At 56.0% G+C, this 16228-nt stretch overlaps 1 protein-coding gene across 1 annotated transcript; it reads left to right on the forward strand.

The window, feature by feature from the left end:
* The first annotated feature begins 1031 nt into the window (after nt 1–1031).
* On the forward strand, nt 1032–15815 carry LOC133347600 (myristoylated alanine-rich C-kinase substrate-like). Its single transcript, XM_061560020.1, has 2 exons — nt 1032–1825; nt 14062–15815. Exons 1-2 carry the CDS (start codon nt 1742–1744, stop codon nt 15034–15036), a joined length of 1059 nt encoding a protein of 352 aa, XP_061416004.1. The 5' UTR covers nt 1032–1741; the 3' UTR covers nt 15037–15815.
* Nucleotides 15816–16228: the final 413 nt, after the last annotated feature.

Consider the following 16228-nt stretch of genomic DNA (forward strand, 5'->3'; position numbering starts at 1 on the left):
CGTGTGTGGTTTTTGGGTTTTTGGGAGTCGGGCGAGACGATGTTGGGTTGATGTGTGGAAGATGGGTGATGAGTGGATGGCATGGGATTTTGGATGGGTGGGTGTATAGATAGGATTGCAAATGCACGCGCGCATCGGATGGTGGGTGGCCGAATGCGTGAAGACGCGTGCGAGCGGTGGGCGCGCAACGTATGCGGTGTGTGCCATGGATGGTCGGTGCTTTGTCCAATAACGAATCGAGCTCACAGCACGCGCGCGACTATCGCTAGTTGCCACGAGCGCGACTCACGAGCGCGACTCACGAGCGCGACTCACGAGCGCGACTCACGAGCGCGACTCACGAGCGCGACTCACGAGCGCGACTCACGAGCGCGACTCACGAGCGCGACTCACGAGCGCGACTCACGAGCGCGACTCACGAGCGCGACTCACGAGCGCGACTCACGAGCGCGACTCACGAGCGCGACTCACGAGCGCGACTCACGAGCGCGACTCACGAGCGCGACTCACGAGCGCGACTCACGAGCGCGCTAGAGGCTCTGCCAATGAGTGGCGACGGATCGCGCGCAACCGAGCGAGGTGGAGTTCAATTCATCTCCTCTCCCGCGTTCGTCTCGCCGCATCCACCCAGCCACGATCCCAGCCCATCCCCTCCTCTCTCTCTCTCTTCCACTACCATCCTCTACGTCTCTCGGTTTCTCTTTTCGTAAAACATTTTCTGGAGAAAAAAAGAAATCTCATCTCCCCTCCCCCATCTCCCCCCGTCTTCCACCCCCCACCCTCCCCCCCACGTCCTCCTTCTCCCCCCTCCCCCGTACTCCGCCCCACCCCCCTCCTCATTGTTCGCCTGATTTATGCGAAACCACGCCCCCTGCCACCTTCCCCTCCCCCTCCACACGGCGCCGCCAACGCCGCCACACACCCCCCACCTCCCCGCCACCGCGAGGCGGCTCCTAATTGGCTGGCGGGGACGGGATGAGGGGAGGGTGCCTGTGACGCGCACGCGCGCGCTCGAGGGGGAGCGCGCGCGCGCCCCGGGAGTCGAGGGAGCGCGCGCGCGTCGCGCAGATCGGAGCTGGGAGCGCGCGCGGAGGAGCGCAGCAGCAGCCGGAGCGACAGAGAGCGACTTCCCTTGGCCTCCTCTTCCTTTAACTCCCCACGCACCCGCCCCCATCTAGCCACCGGCAGAGCAACCAGCGGTAGCGCAGTCGCCCACTCGACGTTGTCGTTCCCGGAGAGTTTCATCCGACAACTCCACCACCACCCACGCCGCGACACCCCCCCCCCGCCTCTCCTCCTCCTCGCTCTCGCGCCTGTTCCTCCTCTTTTCTTCGCCCCTCGTTTTATTCGACACGTGTCGCTCCCTCGCTCGCTCGCTCTCAGCTGCTTGTTCGTTAATCGCCGCGACCGACGCTTCGTCGGGCGTCTTCCTTTGCTCGCTCCCCACGCGGTGTGGAATACGGATTGGAGGAGGAGGAGGTGGTGGGTGGAGTGAGCGAGCGAGCGAGAGAGGGAGCTACTCGCATTATAATAAAAAAAAACGAGGCGACAGATATTTTTTTTGTCCGGCAAAGCTACAGGCGGCAGCGGCTGTCTGGAGAGAGGTCTCCATCTCTCTCTCGCTCGCTCTCTCTCTCTCTCGCTTTCCTTTGTCTCAAATATCTTCTCGCTCGCACCGCGCGCGCTCTCTCTCGCGCCTCTCCTCTCGCCGTCTCGAGCGTGCCTATTGTTCAGCGCAAGCATGGGCGGACAGTTGTCCAAGGCGGGCAACCGCGAAACCGTGGGAGACGCGGTGGTGGCATCGCCCCAAAAACTCAACGGACAGGTCAGTTCCCAGTGCACGCGCGTGCGAGTGTGTGTGTGTGTACGGGTGCGTGCGAGTGTGTATGTACGGGCGCGTGTTTGTATGTACGGGCGCGTGTTTGTATGTACGGGTGCGTGTGTGTACGGGCGCGTGTGTGTGTACGCGTGTGTGTGTATGTACGGGGGCGTGTGTGTGTGTGTATGTACGGGCGCGTGTTTGTATGTACGGGTGCGTGTGTGTGTGTGTACATGTACCCCGCGTGTCTCTCTGCTCGTTCGATCGCTTTGCTCGCGCTGAATCGCGCGCGCTCCGAGCCGGAGCCGGGGCCGGGGGGGGGGTAGAGAGATAAAGGCGGGCGAAGTTAGCGGATGACGGAGCCCGCCGTGAGGATGGCGGTGGCGAGAGTAATTGTACGCGTGTTATGTATATGCTATGAATGTCGAACTTCTTTCGCACCGCACGTAGCCAACCGTGCTAATTGGAGGCCGTGGATAATCGGTCGTTGTGTGCGGTGCGGGTTAATCTTTTTGTTATAATTCTTTGTCCTCGCTTCGCTTGGACGTTTGAGTGAGCGGGCGAGAGCGGTAAGGTGGAGAGGGGTGGTGGTGGGTGGGGGGCGAGTGCTGAGTTGTTGAAGCCTCGTCCGGGTGTTTTTGGCAGCTCACTTGTGCTGTTGCTGTGTGATGGTGATGATTATGGCTGTGTAATGTGTGAGTAGACATGCACTTGCAAGCGTGCGCGTGTGTCTGTGTTTTAATGCACTTGCAAGCACACACACACACGCGCAATGTACGGGATGTGTGCGGTGCGGCGGTTAGCGCTACGCTGCACCACGAACCCGGCGACCCGAGTTCGATTCCCGCTCATGGCCAACACCAGTGACGATTATCTGAACCGGTCCTGGGCCTCCCCTAGGTTGACTCGGCCTCAATTGAATACCCGGTGCTATGTGCACAAAAAACCCCCATTTCTATTAGGGAGACAAAGGCGGCCGGGCGTGGTGTTGGCCACCCACCCCATCGTGTGCCGTGCCGGCTTTCATAGGTGCTCGCTAACAGCACTTGCCCCTACAGTTTAAGGCTACACGGGGTATCTTTTTTTCCGTGCGTGCATTGCGCGGTACGCGTCTGTATGCAACAGCGTTGTTGTCTTTGTGTTGTCTCGATGCCTCGAACACGGGAGCCGTGGTCGATGCATCTCGGGGGGAGGAGGAGGAGGGGGGGAGGGAGGATAGGGTGGGGGGACGAGGCGCGTGGGGGGGAGGTTAGCTGGAAGGGAGTGGGGGGGGATAGTGGGTGGAAGAGTGGCCGGGAGGGGGGGGTAAGCGAGGGAGGGTAGTTGGGAGAGAGAGAAAGAGGGGGAGGGTAGTTGGGAGAGGGGGGGGTAAGGGGAGGATGAGCGGGGGAGGGGGAGATTACCGCTCCCTTCGCAAGCTCCAGTCCGCCGCTCCCCTTTGTGTGGCGAGCGAGAGGGAGAGAGGGGAGAGAGACGCGAGCGGAATTGTTAATTTCGCGTCGTCCTACCGGGAAGCCGCACGCCGCGACGCCTTGCGCGAGAGAAGCGCTCTCTGTGGGAGACGCGCGGAGTTGTCGGGGCGGGGGGCCGGGCGGCCGGGGGGTGGGTCAGGAGGGACGCGGGCGATGGCACCTGGATGGAGCCCGATAATCACGGCGCCAAACATTCGCAGCCCATCGAGCTTACCGAAAAGCCATAGCAGTTGGACACATTACACACACACATAATAACGCCCATAAAGCTGCTTTATATTTAAGACGACAGAAATCCCCTCCCAACCATGTTCAAGATGACAAACCACGGACCTGTTGAGGTTGTAACATGTAAAAAAAAATTGGGGGGGGGGGGTATTTAAAAAATTACCCCAAAACCCAAACGCCCGGCCCCGCCTCCCCCCACACACAATCCCCATCCCGCGTGTATCTCTCGCAGAGCATGCAGAGATTTATTTTGTCTTCATATTCAAGAGATTTTTATTTGCGAAGATGCCGTTTGGCGGTGGCGCAATTCACGAGACAACTCCCGCGCACAGTTCGTCACTTAATACCCATCTCATGAAGGGGGGAATTCGGTAGCACCGTGTAACATGGCGACGTTTCGGGCAATGGGCCTTTGTGGCATATATTGTGCGAAACGTCGCCAAATATATCTTCCCCCTCCCGCTTTTTAGGGCAGTGTTATGCGACAGCGCATGAGGAAGAACCGTTGACCGAAACGTCGACTATTTTGTTCCTCCCATTTAAAGAACCGTTGGCCGAAACGTCGACTGTTTTTTTTGTTCCTCCCATTTAAAGCGACGGCATTGCTGATTACTCAGGGATGCGAGTTATTCTTGCAAAGACCGCCCGCGATAATGGTGGTGGGGGGGGGGGGTAGGAAAGCGAGGCTCGGCTTTTGTGTGGTGTGTAGGGGGGGGAGGGGGTCTGTTCAGTGTTACGATGTCTCGCTAAAGGCGGTGGTGCTGCTGCTAACGGGGGAGGGGTGGTGGTGGAGGACTGTGGGTGGAGCAAATGCAGAGTCGCTCGCGAAATTCAAACTCGGCTCGCCTTGCCCCCCCCCTCCCACCTCGTGCGCGCACGCCGGCCACGCGTGAGCGTCGTGGTGGATGCCGCGTGGTCTCCAGTGACCTCCAGTGGCCGCGTGGTGGAATTGCACAAAACGCCGGGCCACGCCGCTGCTCCCATCTCTCTCACACTCCTTAAAGACGATCATTCAATTATAGATGATGATAATGATGATTATTAATAGCATATCCCTCCCGACGTAATCGATTGATCAATTTATATCGATCGATTTGACCATTCCTATTTATATGAAAACATGAACAACCCATTTGGTCCTTCGCACCCTAATTGGCTCATAAGTGACGACGTCCCATTGATCCCCCCCCCGTCTATTTATGACCGAAACGGAAGGAGGATTTCCTCACAATTCTGACTGTCGCCTGATGAGGCTGGTTGTAATCATCGGCGAAACGTCGCGGTTCACTCGAATTGTGAATGTTGTAGTGGGTTTACTCTCCAACAACACCGGTGTGTTGTTGTACTAGTATACTACACTATACACTACACTGTATACTACACTATACACTACACTTTACACTATACACTACACTATACACTACACTATACACTACACTATACACTATACTATACACTACACTATACACTACACTATACACTACACTATACACTACACTATACACTATACTATACACTACACTATACACTACACTATACACTACACTATAATTGTGAATGTTTGTCGTGGGTTTACTCTCCTACGCACAACTCGTGTGCTGCTGTACTAGTATACTACACTATACACTACACTATATACTACACTACACTATACACTACACTACACACTAGTGCTGTACTAGTACAGTGGCACGTTCTGTTTACGTGACAACCTTACTAATTGGCTGTGTCGGGTGGTGGCGGGTTTCACGACACTTTATATGAACGCGATCTTAAACTTTGTTTGATAAACCAAGCCTCCCGACATGCGTGTCTATTATGATGGTTTAACGACGTAAAATATGAGTGCGTATCGATTGCGATCATTGTCCAATTCAGATGTGACTAAATATAACTGTTACACGTGGCGGTCACGTGAATCTTGGCAACCACTAGAGGCCGCTACTTTCACCACCGCGGCTGTTTTAAACAAAACCCAATCAGTAATTGAACTAGTTAGGTTCCAGAGGAACTGTTCGTAAGTCCATTTGTTCGCAAGTCCAACTTTATACTCCTGTTGATTCCAAACATGATGTACGGCGTGTACACCGAACACGGGAAATTGCTTTAACAAGTTGTATAATCTCCTGCAGATGTAGGTGCCACTGGTTCTTCACGTTCTGCAGATGTAGGTGCCACTGATTCTTCACGTTCTGCAGATGTAGGTGCCACTGGTTCTTCACGTTCTGCAGATGTAGGTGCCACTGGTTATTCACGTTCTGCAGATGTAGGTGCCACTGGTTATTCACGTTCTGCAGATGTAGGTGCCACTGGTTCTTCACTTTCTGCAGATGTAGGTGGCATGCCACTGGTTCTTCACGTTCTGCAGATGTAGGTGCCATGCCACTGGTTCTTCACGTTCTGCAGATGTAGATGCCGCTGGTTCTTCACGTTCTGCAGATGTTGGTGCCACCACCGCCATCTATTGTGCGGCGGTTGTACTTACGACTCTTGGTCCGAACAGGCAACTGGACATTACAGAACTCTCTCTCAAAGTTCGTAAGTCGAATTTTCGTAAGGAGATGAGTCCCTGTATTTCAAAGGCCCATTTTGGTCGACACGTCGCCCACGTTATGATACATTTACTGTTAAGGCCACAGTGTAGTTAATATGTTTAACATGTAGCGGGCTTTCACGACCAATATTATTCATAATCAAGGTTTTTGGGTTAGACCGCGTAAGTATGAACCCGTCGTAACCCACCACCACCCGACACAGCCAACTAGTAAGAGATTTGTCACGTAAACAAAACGCCAATTAGTTACTACTTCAGCCCACCGGTGTGTTGGAGGGTAAATCCACAACATTTACAACTGGAGTAGTATTTCTTACATCGACCAGCATCATCCGGCGATTTGGAGTGCAGTTGGCACCGACCGTGTTGAGTTTATTGCTCGTGCACCGATGCCAACGCAGCAGCAGCATCACCAAATAGTCACAGGAGTAGTTCATTGCTACGCGACAAGTTGATAGTATTGGAGTAACCGTGTGTGTCCAAATTGATCTGTACAGCAACAGTGGTGTTGTGTAGGTGGTAGACGCAAGCGGCGTGGGGGGGGGGGGCCTTCATCCAGCAGTGGAATGACCATGGCTGATGATGGTGATGATGGTGAATATTATGACTTCGTAACGGTGTGGTTTTGGCCCCGGGTGTGAATTCGCGAGTGGGGTGAGTGAGTGAATGGGGTGAGTAAGTGAATGTGGTGAGTGAGTGAATGGGGTGGGTGAGTGGGTGAGTGAGTGAATGGGGTGGGTGAGTGAGTGAATGGGGTGGGTGAGTGAGTGAATGTGGTGAGTGAGTGAATGTGGTGAGTGAGTGAATGGGGTGGGTGAGTGGGTGAGTGAGTGAATGGGGTGGGTGAGTGAGTGAATGTGGTGAGTGAGTGAATGGGGTGGGTGAGTGGGTGAGTGAGTGAATGGGGTGGGTGAGTGGGTGAGTGAGTGAATGGGGTGGGTGAGTGGGTGAGTGAGTGAATGGGGTGGGTGAGTGAGTGAATGGGGTGGGTGAGTGAGTGAATGGGGTGGGTGAGTGAGTGAATGGGGTGGGTGAGTGGGAGATGGGAGCAAGAGTGGTAGCGGTTAGCGCTACGCTGCGCTACGAACCCGGCGACCCGAGTTCGATACCCGCTCACGGGCCAACACCGGTGTGACGAGTATCTGAACCTGTCCTGGGCCTCCCTTAGGTCGACTCAGCCTCAAGTCAACATCTGTCGCGGTGTGTAAACATCGCCACTGGGGAGACAAAGGCGGTCGGGGGTGGGGTAGTGCTGGCCGCCACCCCCTCGTGTGCCATGCCAGCCTTCATACGTGCTCCTCGCTTACAGCACCTTGTCCCAACAGTCTGTTACGAGAGTGAGTGTGTTCAGGTCCCGCTTGCTTCGTGGTATCGCATGGTGGGTGGGTGCTTCCTGTGCGGTAGAACGCGTGCAGCAGTCGTGATTAGGGCACTGTGGCTGCTGCTGCTGCTGCCGCTGCTGCTTTGCTATTGCTGGTGGAACACACTTGTGGAGGGGGGAGGGAGAGAGGGTGGGAGGCGGGGGGGTATTTAAACTGTTAATGGGAGAGCATGCGACCACAACACGTGTGACGGAGCAGCAGCACGCACTCAGCACGTGGAGGGAGACCCTGGCACGAGCAGAGAGCTGAGAGCGCTCTTCCACGTGAAAACATAAATACGTATCAAACACGCGTTGCTAAACGCATTGAATCTTTCGTCATTATTTGTCCATGATCAACACACTGTTGGACGAAGCCACCCTCACCTCCCCCCTCCCCTTACCCGTTGCCATCCCTCCACGATGAGACAATCCACCCAGCACCTGCACGTACGAGTTTGATTTGATCGCTCCGTCTCCCACGTTCCACGTCTTCTCTCGATCGAATGCATCAGTGATTATTATGTACTGTATATACAGTCGGCCATGGTCAATCCACTGCTGGATAATGCAACCCCCCCCCCCCCCCCACGCCACTCCTCACCGAGCCATCGATATCTCTTCACGATCCCGCGACGTAACGAACCAACCCAGTCTCTTCCTGCACCAGGATCAGATTCCATCACTCCATCTCCCTTGGGTGGTACGACTCTCGGACGCCATTATTCATGGAGGGGGGATGAGGGTTATAAAATGATACTGTCCAATTGTGCAGCGTGCTGCCTGTCAAGTCGCCAAGGGCGGTTGGAAAAATGGCGAAAGAAACTTCGGAAATCTTTGGAAGGGCCACAGCGAGCGGTTGCGGATGTGGGGCCCGGCCCGGCCCGGGCACTCGTGTAGCGCGGCCAACGGCTGGAGAAGCAACTTCAAGAAATACAAATACATGCAAATGTATTCCCTGCCACGAATATGCACGTGGCAATGAAATGTACTTTTTCTGTGGCACTTTTATCTCAGAACTGCAAATGGGACAATGCATTTAAATCGACTTAACTTGAACCACAACCGGACTTTAGCGAGAGCCGGTAAGGGTCAACGGGGGGGGGGGGGGGGGGGGCGGGGGGAGGTCCCTTGAGTGTGATTCTCCGTGAAAGGCTTTGAGACCAACTCGCCCACACCTCCTGACAGACCTGTTCATCGACGACGGGCGGCTGAAACTGGGTTCCAACCCAGGAACGTGTTGGTACCGTACCTGACCTACGAGCCGCTGCCAAATTACGATCTTTGTCGAATTACCAATCGAAACTTTAATTATTTGAAGGTCCCCTCCACACAATTTATGATTCTCCAGTAAAGCTTTAACACCGTGCAACTCTCACGAATATCAACTTGGAAAGCCAGGCCCTCGTATCGAAGAGAGGCCATGCCTACTATCTGGCAATTTCACCAGCAGTGAGTCGGTTGGTTCAAGCGAGCCTCTGACTGATGGTGACGAGAGACGCTGAATCTCAAAGCCAAAACCAGAGTTGGCTTGCGTTGAACCCAATGCCGTTGAAATTGTGCAATCCCAGAAGGAAAGCCGTGCGGCTGATGAGATGCAAAAGACAAATGATTGATTTTTGTGAATGGACGTGTTACAAGGGTGCGCATGTCTCCTAGGTTTGTTACTTGTGTTCTCCGCGAGGATGCTAATTGTTTAGGATGCGCCTACCTCCGTGTGCCATGCCCCACCACAGTTGAACAGCAACGTGTAACAACTTTGAAACCCCCCGCCCACCTCCTACGCATTTCACAAGTAGTGACTAATCCCATATCTGCATTTTCCATAAATATACAAAATTCCTCTTGATATGCAAATTCCTTTGTCAAGGCGCTCTTCCCCCTCCCAGCCAGCTTAAATATACGCTCCAAGCTTGGTGGTGTTTCATTCTTCACCTGAGGACGGCTGCTTGCGTTGTGGCCGAAACGTTCGTGAGAATTCTTTTATTATGTTTTATTTTTATTATTTTATTACTTTCCTTCTACGTGACTTTACCGAAAGAAGAGCAACGTGCAGTTTCACTGATATCGACGTTAAAACGGAGCGGTGGCGCAGTGGTTAGCGTGCCGCGCCACGAGTCCAAGAAACCCGAGTTCGATTCCCACTCGCGACCGATAACAGCTGTCCCGGCACTCGAAGGCGCTCGCTCACAGCACTTGCCCCAACAGTTTGTTTAAGGCTATACGGGGTGATCTTTGTCTTTTGATAACAGGGTGGAAAGACAAAGCCATTGCTATTCAATTTGAAGCCCAGCGCGAGTTGTCGATATATGAAATTAAATGAAAGTGAAATTGGCTCGCCATGCAATAAATAATTTTCCGCATCTCTCCCGCCACCAATGGATGAAGGCCTCCCACATCCCCACACCGCGCCGCTCCTCGGGTGTCATTTCGCCATACTTCACCACGCCGGTCAGTGCGGCCGTGGAGACGAGGGCTGACATTGGCGACCCCCAAGGACCGACCGGTTTGCGCGTCGCTCGCAAAAAACCGCGCTGGCCGTGGCCGACAATCGAAACTCTGGTCGCCCGTTTTTCAGAACTTGACAAACTCTCCACGGATTGATTCAAGAATCCAGTGCTGGGCTGCCAAAGTCCTGGCCAACTCGCAGCACTAAGGCCTACGGCGCGACAGTTATGATGGCTTTGCGACGCCTGGTGTTCCCATTGGGTCAATAACGCATTACCCACCACCACCACCACCACTGTCATTATGTCCATCGCCCTGTGGCCGACGCAGAGCTGTTGGGGTGAACGTGGTGCAACGTGCAGGGGCCGCTCTGCTCCCATGGCTCTGACAATTCCACTTAGTTTCTAGCCACCATGGGCAGCGATGCACATCGACAGCCTGCCTCCCTTGCAGAGAGTTGGTGCCGTTCTGTTCACGGGGCACAGGTTTTTGGGAAATTGATGGAATGAAGTAGCATGTTTTAAGTCGGGTCAAGACACGGACAGAGATTTTTTGCATAGTGCATTTATTTTAATAAACGTGCTTGGATTCGATTGAATGTTAATAAAAATAATTAAATTTGGCAGGAGATGACAGTAAATCGATGGATTCGTGTACCCATCTTTGCGGCGCTTGGAGAATTTCTCACTCGTAGGTTGCTTCGTAGATGATTCCTCCCCCTCCGCCCCCCCCCCCCCACGTTGCCCTCCAGGCTGTTGCAGTTAAACATAAGTGTGGCAGTCAAACATGACATTGTGGCAAGACCCTCCTCACGACGAGTCTTGAGACTCGGCGAGGCTTTCCTGGATATGTAAAAGGGACAATGATCACCGTTGCATTAGAGCGCCGCGGTGGCGAGATGTTAGCTACCTCGCCTGGTATGCAGGAGGTCGCGGGGTTCCATCCTGGCCCTGACGCCTGCTGGATATTTGGAGTTTGCATGTTCTTGCCGTGGTCGTGTGGATTTTTCTCCGGGTCCTCCGGTTTCTCCCTCCACATTTAGAATCAACACCACGCGTTTTAGAGTGTTTGGCTGCTTCACATTTCCACGTGCTAAACTAATTAATTGGGCTATCGTTTGTGGCCAGGTCGCTTCTGAAAAAGAGCTCCATTGCCCAGTGGGCCTTACCTGGTAATAAAAAAAAAAGGTTTTCATTAGCAAGTGGGGCCAACGCTTTGGAGTCGAACTTTGCACGTGATATCTGTGTGCGTGTGGCGTGGTGCTTGTAGAAGAGGCCAGCCCTGCTACGTCACTGCCCAAGCAGCTCCCTGTCCGTTCGACCTATACAGCTTAGCGGGCCTTACCTGGTAAAATAATAAAAAAAATTATAATAGTTTAGTGGAGTGACAAGGATGGGATGTGGGACATTCGAATGTTCGTTCACACGGAGCGAGCGAGCGGCGCGCACTCTGCGATGTCGCATCGCTACGGGAGCCGCAATCTGCTCGCTGGACTCCCCTCCCTGCTTCCCACTTCCCCCCGTGGTGCGCTATTTCCCCCGACTTCCCCCCCATCTAAAAACTATTTTTGTTTCTGTACTTTACCAGACAAGGGGAGAACATGCAAAAATTCCCCAATATACAGCAGGGGTCAGGGGTCGGGACCGAACCCACGTCCACCTGCATACCGGGCGAGGTAGTGAACATCTCCTAGCCACCCTGGCGCCCACTATCCCCGTGGGGACCTCTGCTCCAGCTGCCCCCGACGTCGTCCGGGCTTTGCTTGGCACCCGGATCTTCCTCCTCTTGTTGAATCCGCCATCGTTCAAGTCTCCGACTTTGCTCTTCTCACGGTGCCGCGTGTTGGCTGAATTCTCTCCTCGTTTTAAGTTTAGCTCAAACGTCTTCTAATTTCCGCGTTAATTTCCCTCTGCGCTCCCACGTTCTGAAACCTCTCGCTCCCTCGAACGTTAAATTATCTCGTTGAAGAAAATAAAATCTCTTTCCAACGATTATTAAAGGTGCGCTTCTCCCCCCGCCCCCCCGCCCCGTGCTCCGTTAGACTGCACGTGAAATCTACCAATCTACCTTGTGTACGTTGTATGAAAGCGCCCTTGACTAATGCACCCACAGTGCTACTGCTGCTGTCAGGCCTTGATTAACGTGTACCTCTGTGTGTGTGCTTTGGGGCAGTGATGTGCAGTGAGTGGTTCCGTGTAGCGTGCTACAATCCCAACTATAACGTAAGTTTGATTCCCAGCCACGGCTAACAACCAGTGGAGAGAATCTTACAGAGACTCAACCGTAAACACGAGACAAAGGCGGATAAGCGATAGTGCTGACCAAACACCGCCACGATCAGCTTAACATGTAGAAGGCTTTCACGAGCAATATTATCCATTTAAGAGGTTTTTTTTGGGGGGGGGGGGGGTTAGATCGCATAAATGTCTACATGCGACGTTAAACCACCCAAACACCCGACACAGCCAGTTAGTTACTAGTTCAGCACAGTTGTGTATCGGGAGAGTAAACCCATAACATTTACAATTTTAGTCCGACGTTTCGCTCGTAATTATAACCAGCCTCATCAGGCGACAGCCATAATTGTGATGCGTGCCGACCCATGTGGCAAGGTTGTTTTTTGTGCCGTTTTTGCCATTTTGGTCAGCCAGCGCTCTCTTGCAAACGAGAGAACGAAACCGTGTCCTGCTTCTCTCGTTCAGTTTTTCTCGCCCGGACGAACGAAAGTGAAGCCGCTCGCCTCGACGGCCGTTGGCAGATGGCGCGGGTGGCAGACGCCGCCGATTAGAATCGGTGCATCGAATCGCGCGTGACAAACGGTCTACGGGGTCACGCGGTGCTGCGCGTCTTTACGTTTCGATTCACAGAGTGAACAAAAACGTAACAAAATGATGCCCACAGTAATACTAAAAAAACTAAACTTTTTTTCCCCCCCAGCTAGGGCCCCACTGAGCTATCTAGCTCTTTTTCAGAAACAACGTTGCCACAAATGATAGCTCAATGGAAGTGGCTTATGTGGAAATCTATAGCAGCCAAACTCTGTAAAAATGCATGTTGATTCTAAATGTGGAGGGGGAAAAACCGGGGAGAGACGCACGCAAACTCCAAATATACAGCAGGCGTCAGGGTCGCGATCAAACCCACGACCTCCTGCATGCTAGGCGAGGCCGTTAACATCTTGCCACCGCGGCGTAACCGGTAAACAACTCGCGGCAGACTGAAATATCTATTTTTTAAAGGGAAGCAATTCTTCAAATCCAGCTCGCGAACCCCGAAACGCGACGATTCGTGTCGTCGCTTGGCTGGAGGGCGACACAAGGGAAGCAAGCGGTGATGCACTGGCGCATGCACTCCACCACCCGAGCGCGATGACCCCCCCCCCCCACACACAAACAGACACGGCGAGCTCACGTTGGATTCCCGGCCGCGGCCGATACGGCACAGGCGACGTCAGAGCCCGCGAGCCGAGCACGAGACCGCCGCGGTGACTCTCGGTGGCGGGCGGGGGGAGGGGGGGTAATTCAGATCACGCTTTTATAGCACGTGAACCATCTTACAGTTATTTGTCGATATTGTGGTTTGGACGTCGGCCCACGTAGCCACAGAGACGTGGCAGCCTCCTCCTCCACGTGCAGGGCAAACAGTCCACCCGGCACACCCCCCGGCATGGTGAAGTATGGTCAAACGGCGCCCACGGCCGACGCGGCATGCGGGTGGGGGGGCTTTCATCTGGCAGCAGATTGACAAGTGACCGAAGGTGGCAGAGGTGCAGCCCCGCGATTGCGTGCTCGCACCGCTGCTGGCGGAGGGGAAGCCGTCTGCAGGGGGAGCTCGTAGGATCCTCTCGGTGGCGGGTGCGGAGGTGGGGGGGATGTTTGGCCTGGCCGTCGGCGCTAAGCAGAGTTGCCCAGTGAGCAAAGCAAGCACGCTACATGCCGCACGAGTGTCTGCGTGCGGAGTGTCGCGGTTAACGGACCGAGTTTGATTCCCGCTCGCGGCCAATCGCAATGACGGGTTATTTGAACGGTGGTGTTGGCCACCCACCCCCCTCGTGTGAGGCATGCCGACCTTCATAGGTGCTCGCTAACAACAACACTCGCCCCAACGGTCTGTCGAGGCTATACGGGGGGGATTTTTGTCTCTGTGCGTCACACGGGTGTCGTCCGTCTGTGCGACGCAGGATGGCGACCACGCCAAGGTGAACGGCGACGCGTCCCCGGGGGCCGGCGACGCCAAGGCCGACGTGCAGGCCAACGGCAGCGCCACGGTCGCGGCCGCTGACAAGGAGGAGGTGGAGGAGAAGGAGGAGGGCGGCGCCGGAGGGGCGGCCGCCGCCCCCGCGGCCACCGACGACGCGAAAGCGCCGGACTCCAACGGCGACGCCGTTGAAGCCGCCGCGGCCGCCCCGGCGCAGGCCGAGGCCGCCGCGGGGGCCGCGGCGGCCGCGTCCCCGGCCTCGGTTGTCGCCTCCCCCAAGTCGGACGACGCGGCCACCCCGGGCGCGTCCGGCGAGACGCCCAACAAGAAGAAGAAGAAACGCTTCTCCTTCAAGAAGTCCTTCAAGCTGAGCGGCATCTCCTTCAAGAAGAAGCCCAAGGAGGAGAGCGCCGAGGGGGCCGACGCCAAGGCGGCCGCCGTCAAGGAGGGAGCGGCTGAGGGGGCAGAGGGGGCCAAGGAGGAGGCCGCCGCCGCTGCACCAGCCGAGGGCAAGAAGAGCGGCGAGGAGAAGGAGGAGGGGGAGGGGGCGGCCGCCGCGGCGGCGGCTGAGAAGACGCCGGCCAAGGAGGCCGAGCCGAAGCCGGCGGAGGCCAAGGAGGAGGCCGGAGGCGCTCAGGAGGCGGCGGCCGCCGCCGCCCCCGACGCGGCGGAGAGCGGCAAGGGACAAGAGGCGGCGGGAGCGGCGGCCAAGCCTGGCGACGACGCCAAGGAGGAGCCGGCGGCTGCGGAGGCCGGCGCGGCGGGAGCGGCGGCTGGTGCCAGCGAGAGCAAGGAGGCCGCCACTGCCGCCGCCACTCCGGCCAAGACGACGGGAGAAGCCGCCGCGGCGCCGGCGGCGGCGGCGGCGAGCAAAGCGGAGGAGGAGAAGAGCGAGGAGGCGGAGGCCGCCCCTAGCGCGGCCCAAGGGGCGGAAGCTGCGGCCCCCGAGGCCGAGTAGAGGGCGGCGGCGGCGGCCTCGCTGACGGCCTCGCTGACGGCAGCGGTGACGGCAGCCACGACGACGAGGAGGAGGAGGGGGGGGGAGTGGTGAGAGGGGAGGGGGCGCTGAGGCTCTTCCCCACCACCTCTCCCTCTCGGCACGGTGCCATGGCCGGCGTTCTGGGGTTCGAGAGACTTTCCAGGGATGTGCGGTCGTTTCTTTTCCCCGGTTTTTTTCCTCTTCTCGTGTCCTCCTCCTCCTCCGCCCCCCCCCCTCCCAAAAAAAGTGATTTAAAAAAAAAGGTAGCCAGGCCCCCCTGTTACCCCCCCCCCTCCACTGCCTCCCCCCACCTCGTCCCACCACCGCAGTCCGCAATGGGTATACCTTGATCATCGCGTTGTCAGTATTACCGATTTTTGCATACGATTTGCATACTTTTATATACAGAATGTTGCGTGTACGTATGGGGGGGGGGTGGGGATTAGGCGGAAAGGGGGGGGGTTCATTTTCTTGCGTGCGTGTTAGAGGAAAAACAAGAAAATGTAACGAAAAAACCCACCTCACACACACACACGCTATGCCCCCCCCCCCCCAACAGCTGTCCGGTATTCTCCTGTCTCTCTCTCTCTGTGTGTGTGTGCGTCGCGGGCCTCGGTGGCCCCCCATGTCCCTCTGGTCCCGTGTTTGTGGTGGGTGAGTGGGGGGGATGGGCATCGTGTCGAGACTGTTTACGGTAGGAGGGGGGGGTAGAGAACACGTCACGTGGTGTGTGGGGGGGGGAGCTGTGGGGGGGTCGCTTTGAAAAAGAAGCGGGGGGGGGGGGCGGGGGACTTTTTTAGAGCGAGCGGGGGGGGGAGTGCGGAGCGAGAGAGGAGACGTGAGAGAACAGGCGGGGGGGGGGGTGTTGGTGGGGGGGGGGGTGCTGGAAGATGACCGCCTGGCGTAACATGTTGAACCCCCTTTTGATAAGACTCGTGTTGTGTGCGCGACGTAGCATTTACGAGACCTTCAACCCCCCCCCCCCCACACAAACACACCGTTGTATCATACTCGAGGTGGCTGTGTGATCGCGTTTCGTTCCGAGGTGTGTGGGTTGGTATGGACGGAGGAGATCTGGTGGGAGCTCTGATGAGGAGGGGGGAGGAGGAATGACGAGGAGGAGGATGATGGGGGGTGGGGGGGGGTTCGTGGGTCATGGCGTTTGCACATC

Source organism: Lethenteron reissneri, chromosome 26 (assembly GCF_015708825.2).
Source record: "Lethenteron reissneri isolate LAM-NWPU_2019-01 chromosome 26, ASM1570882v1, whole genome shotgun sequence".
Classification (NCBI taxonomy): Eukaryota; Metazoa; Chordata; class Hyperoartia; order Petromyzontiformes; family Petromyzontidae; genus Lethenteron; species Lethenteron reissneri.

Excerpts from the sequence above, each read along its gene's own strand:
- LOC133347600 (XM_061560020.1), top strand. The coding sequence starts at position 1,742 with ATGGGCGGACAGTTGTCCAAGGCGGGCAACCGCGAAACCGTGGGAGAC. Across the intron at positions 1,826-14,061 it reads CCCAAAAACTCAACGGACAG|GATGGCGACCACGCCAAGGT; the intron begins GTCAGTTCCCAG and ends TGTGCGACGCAG.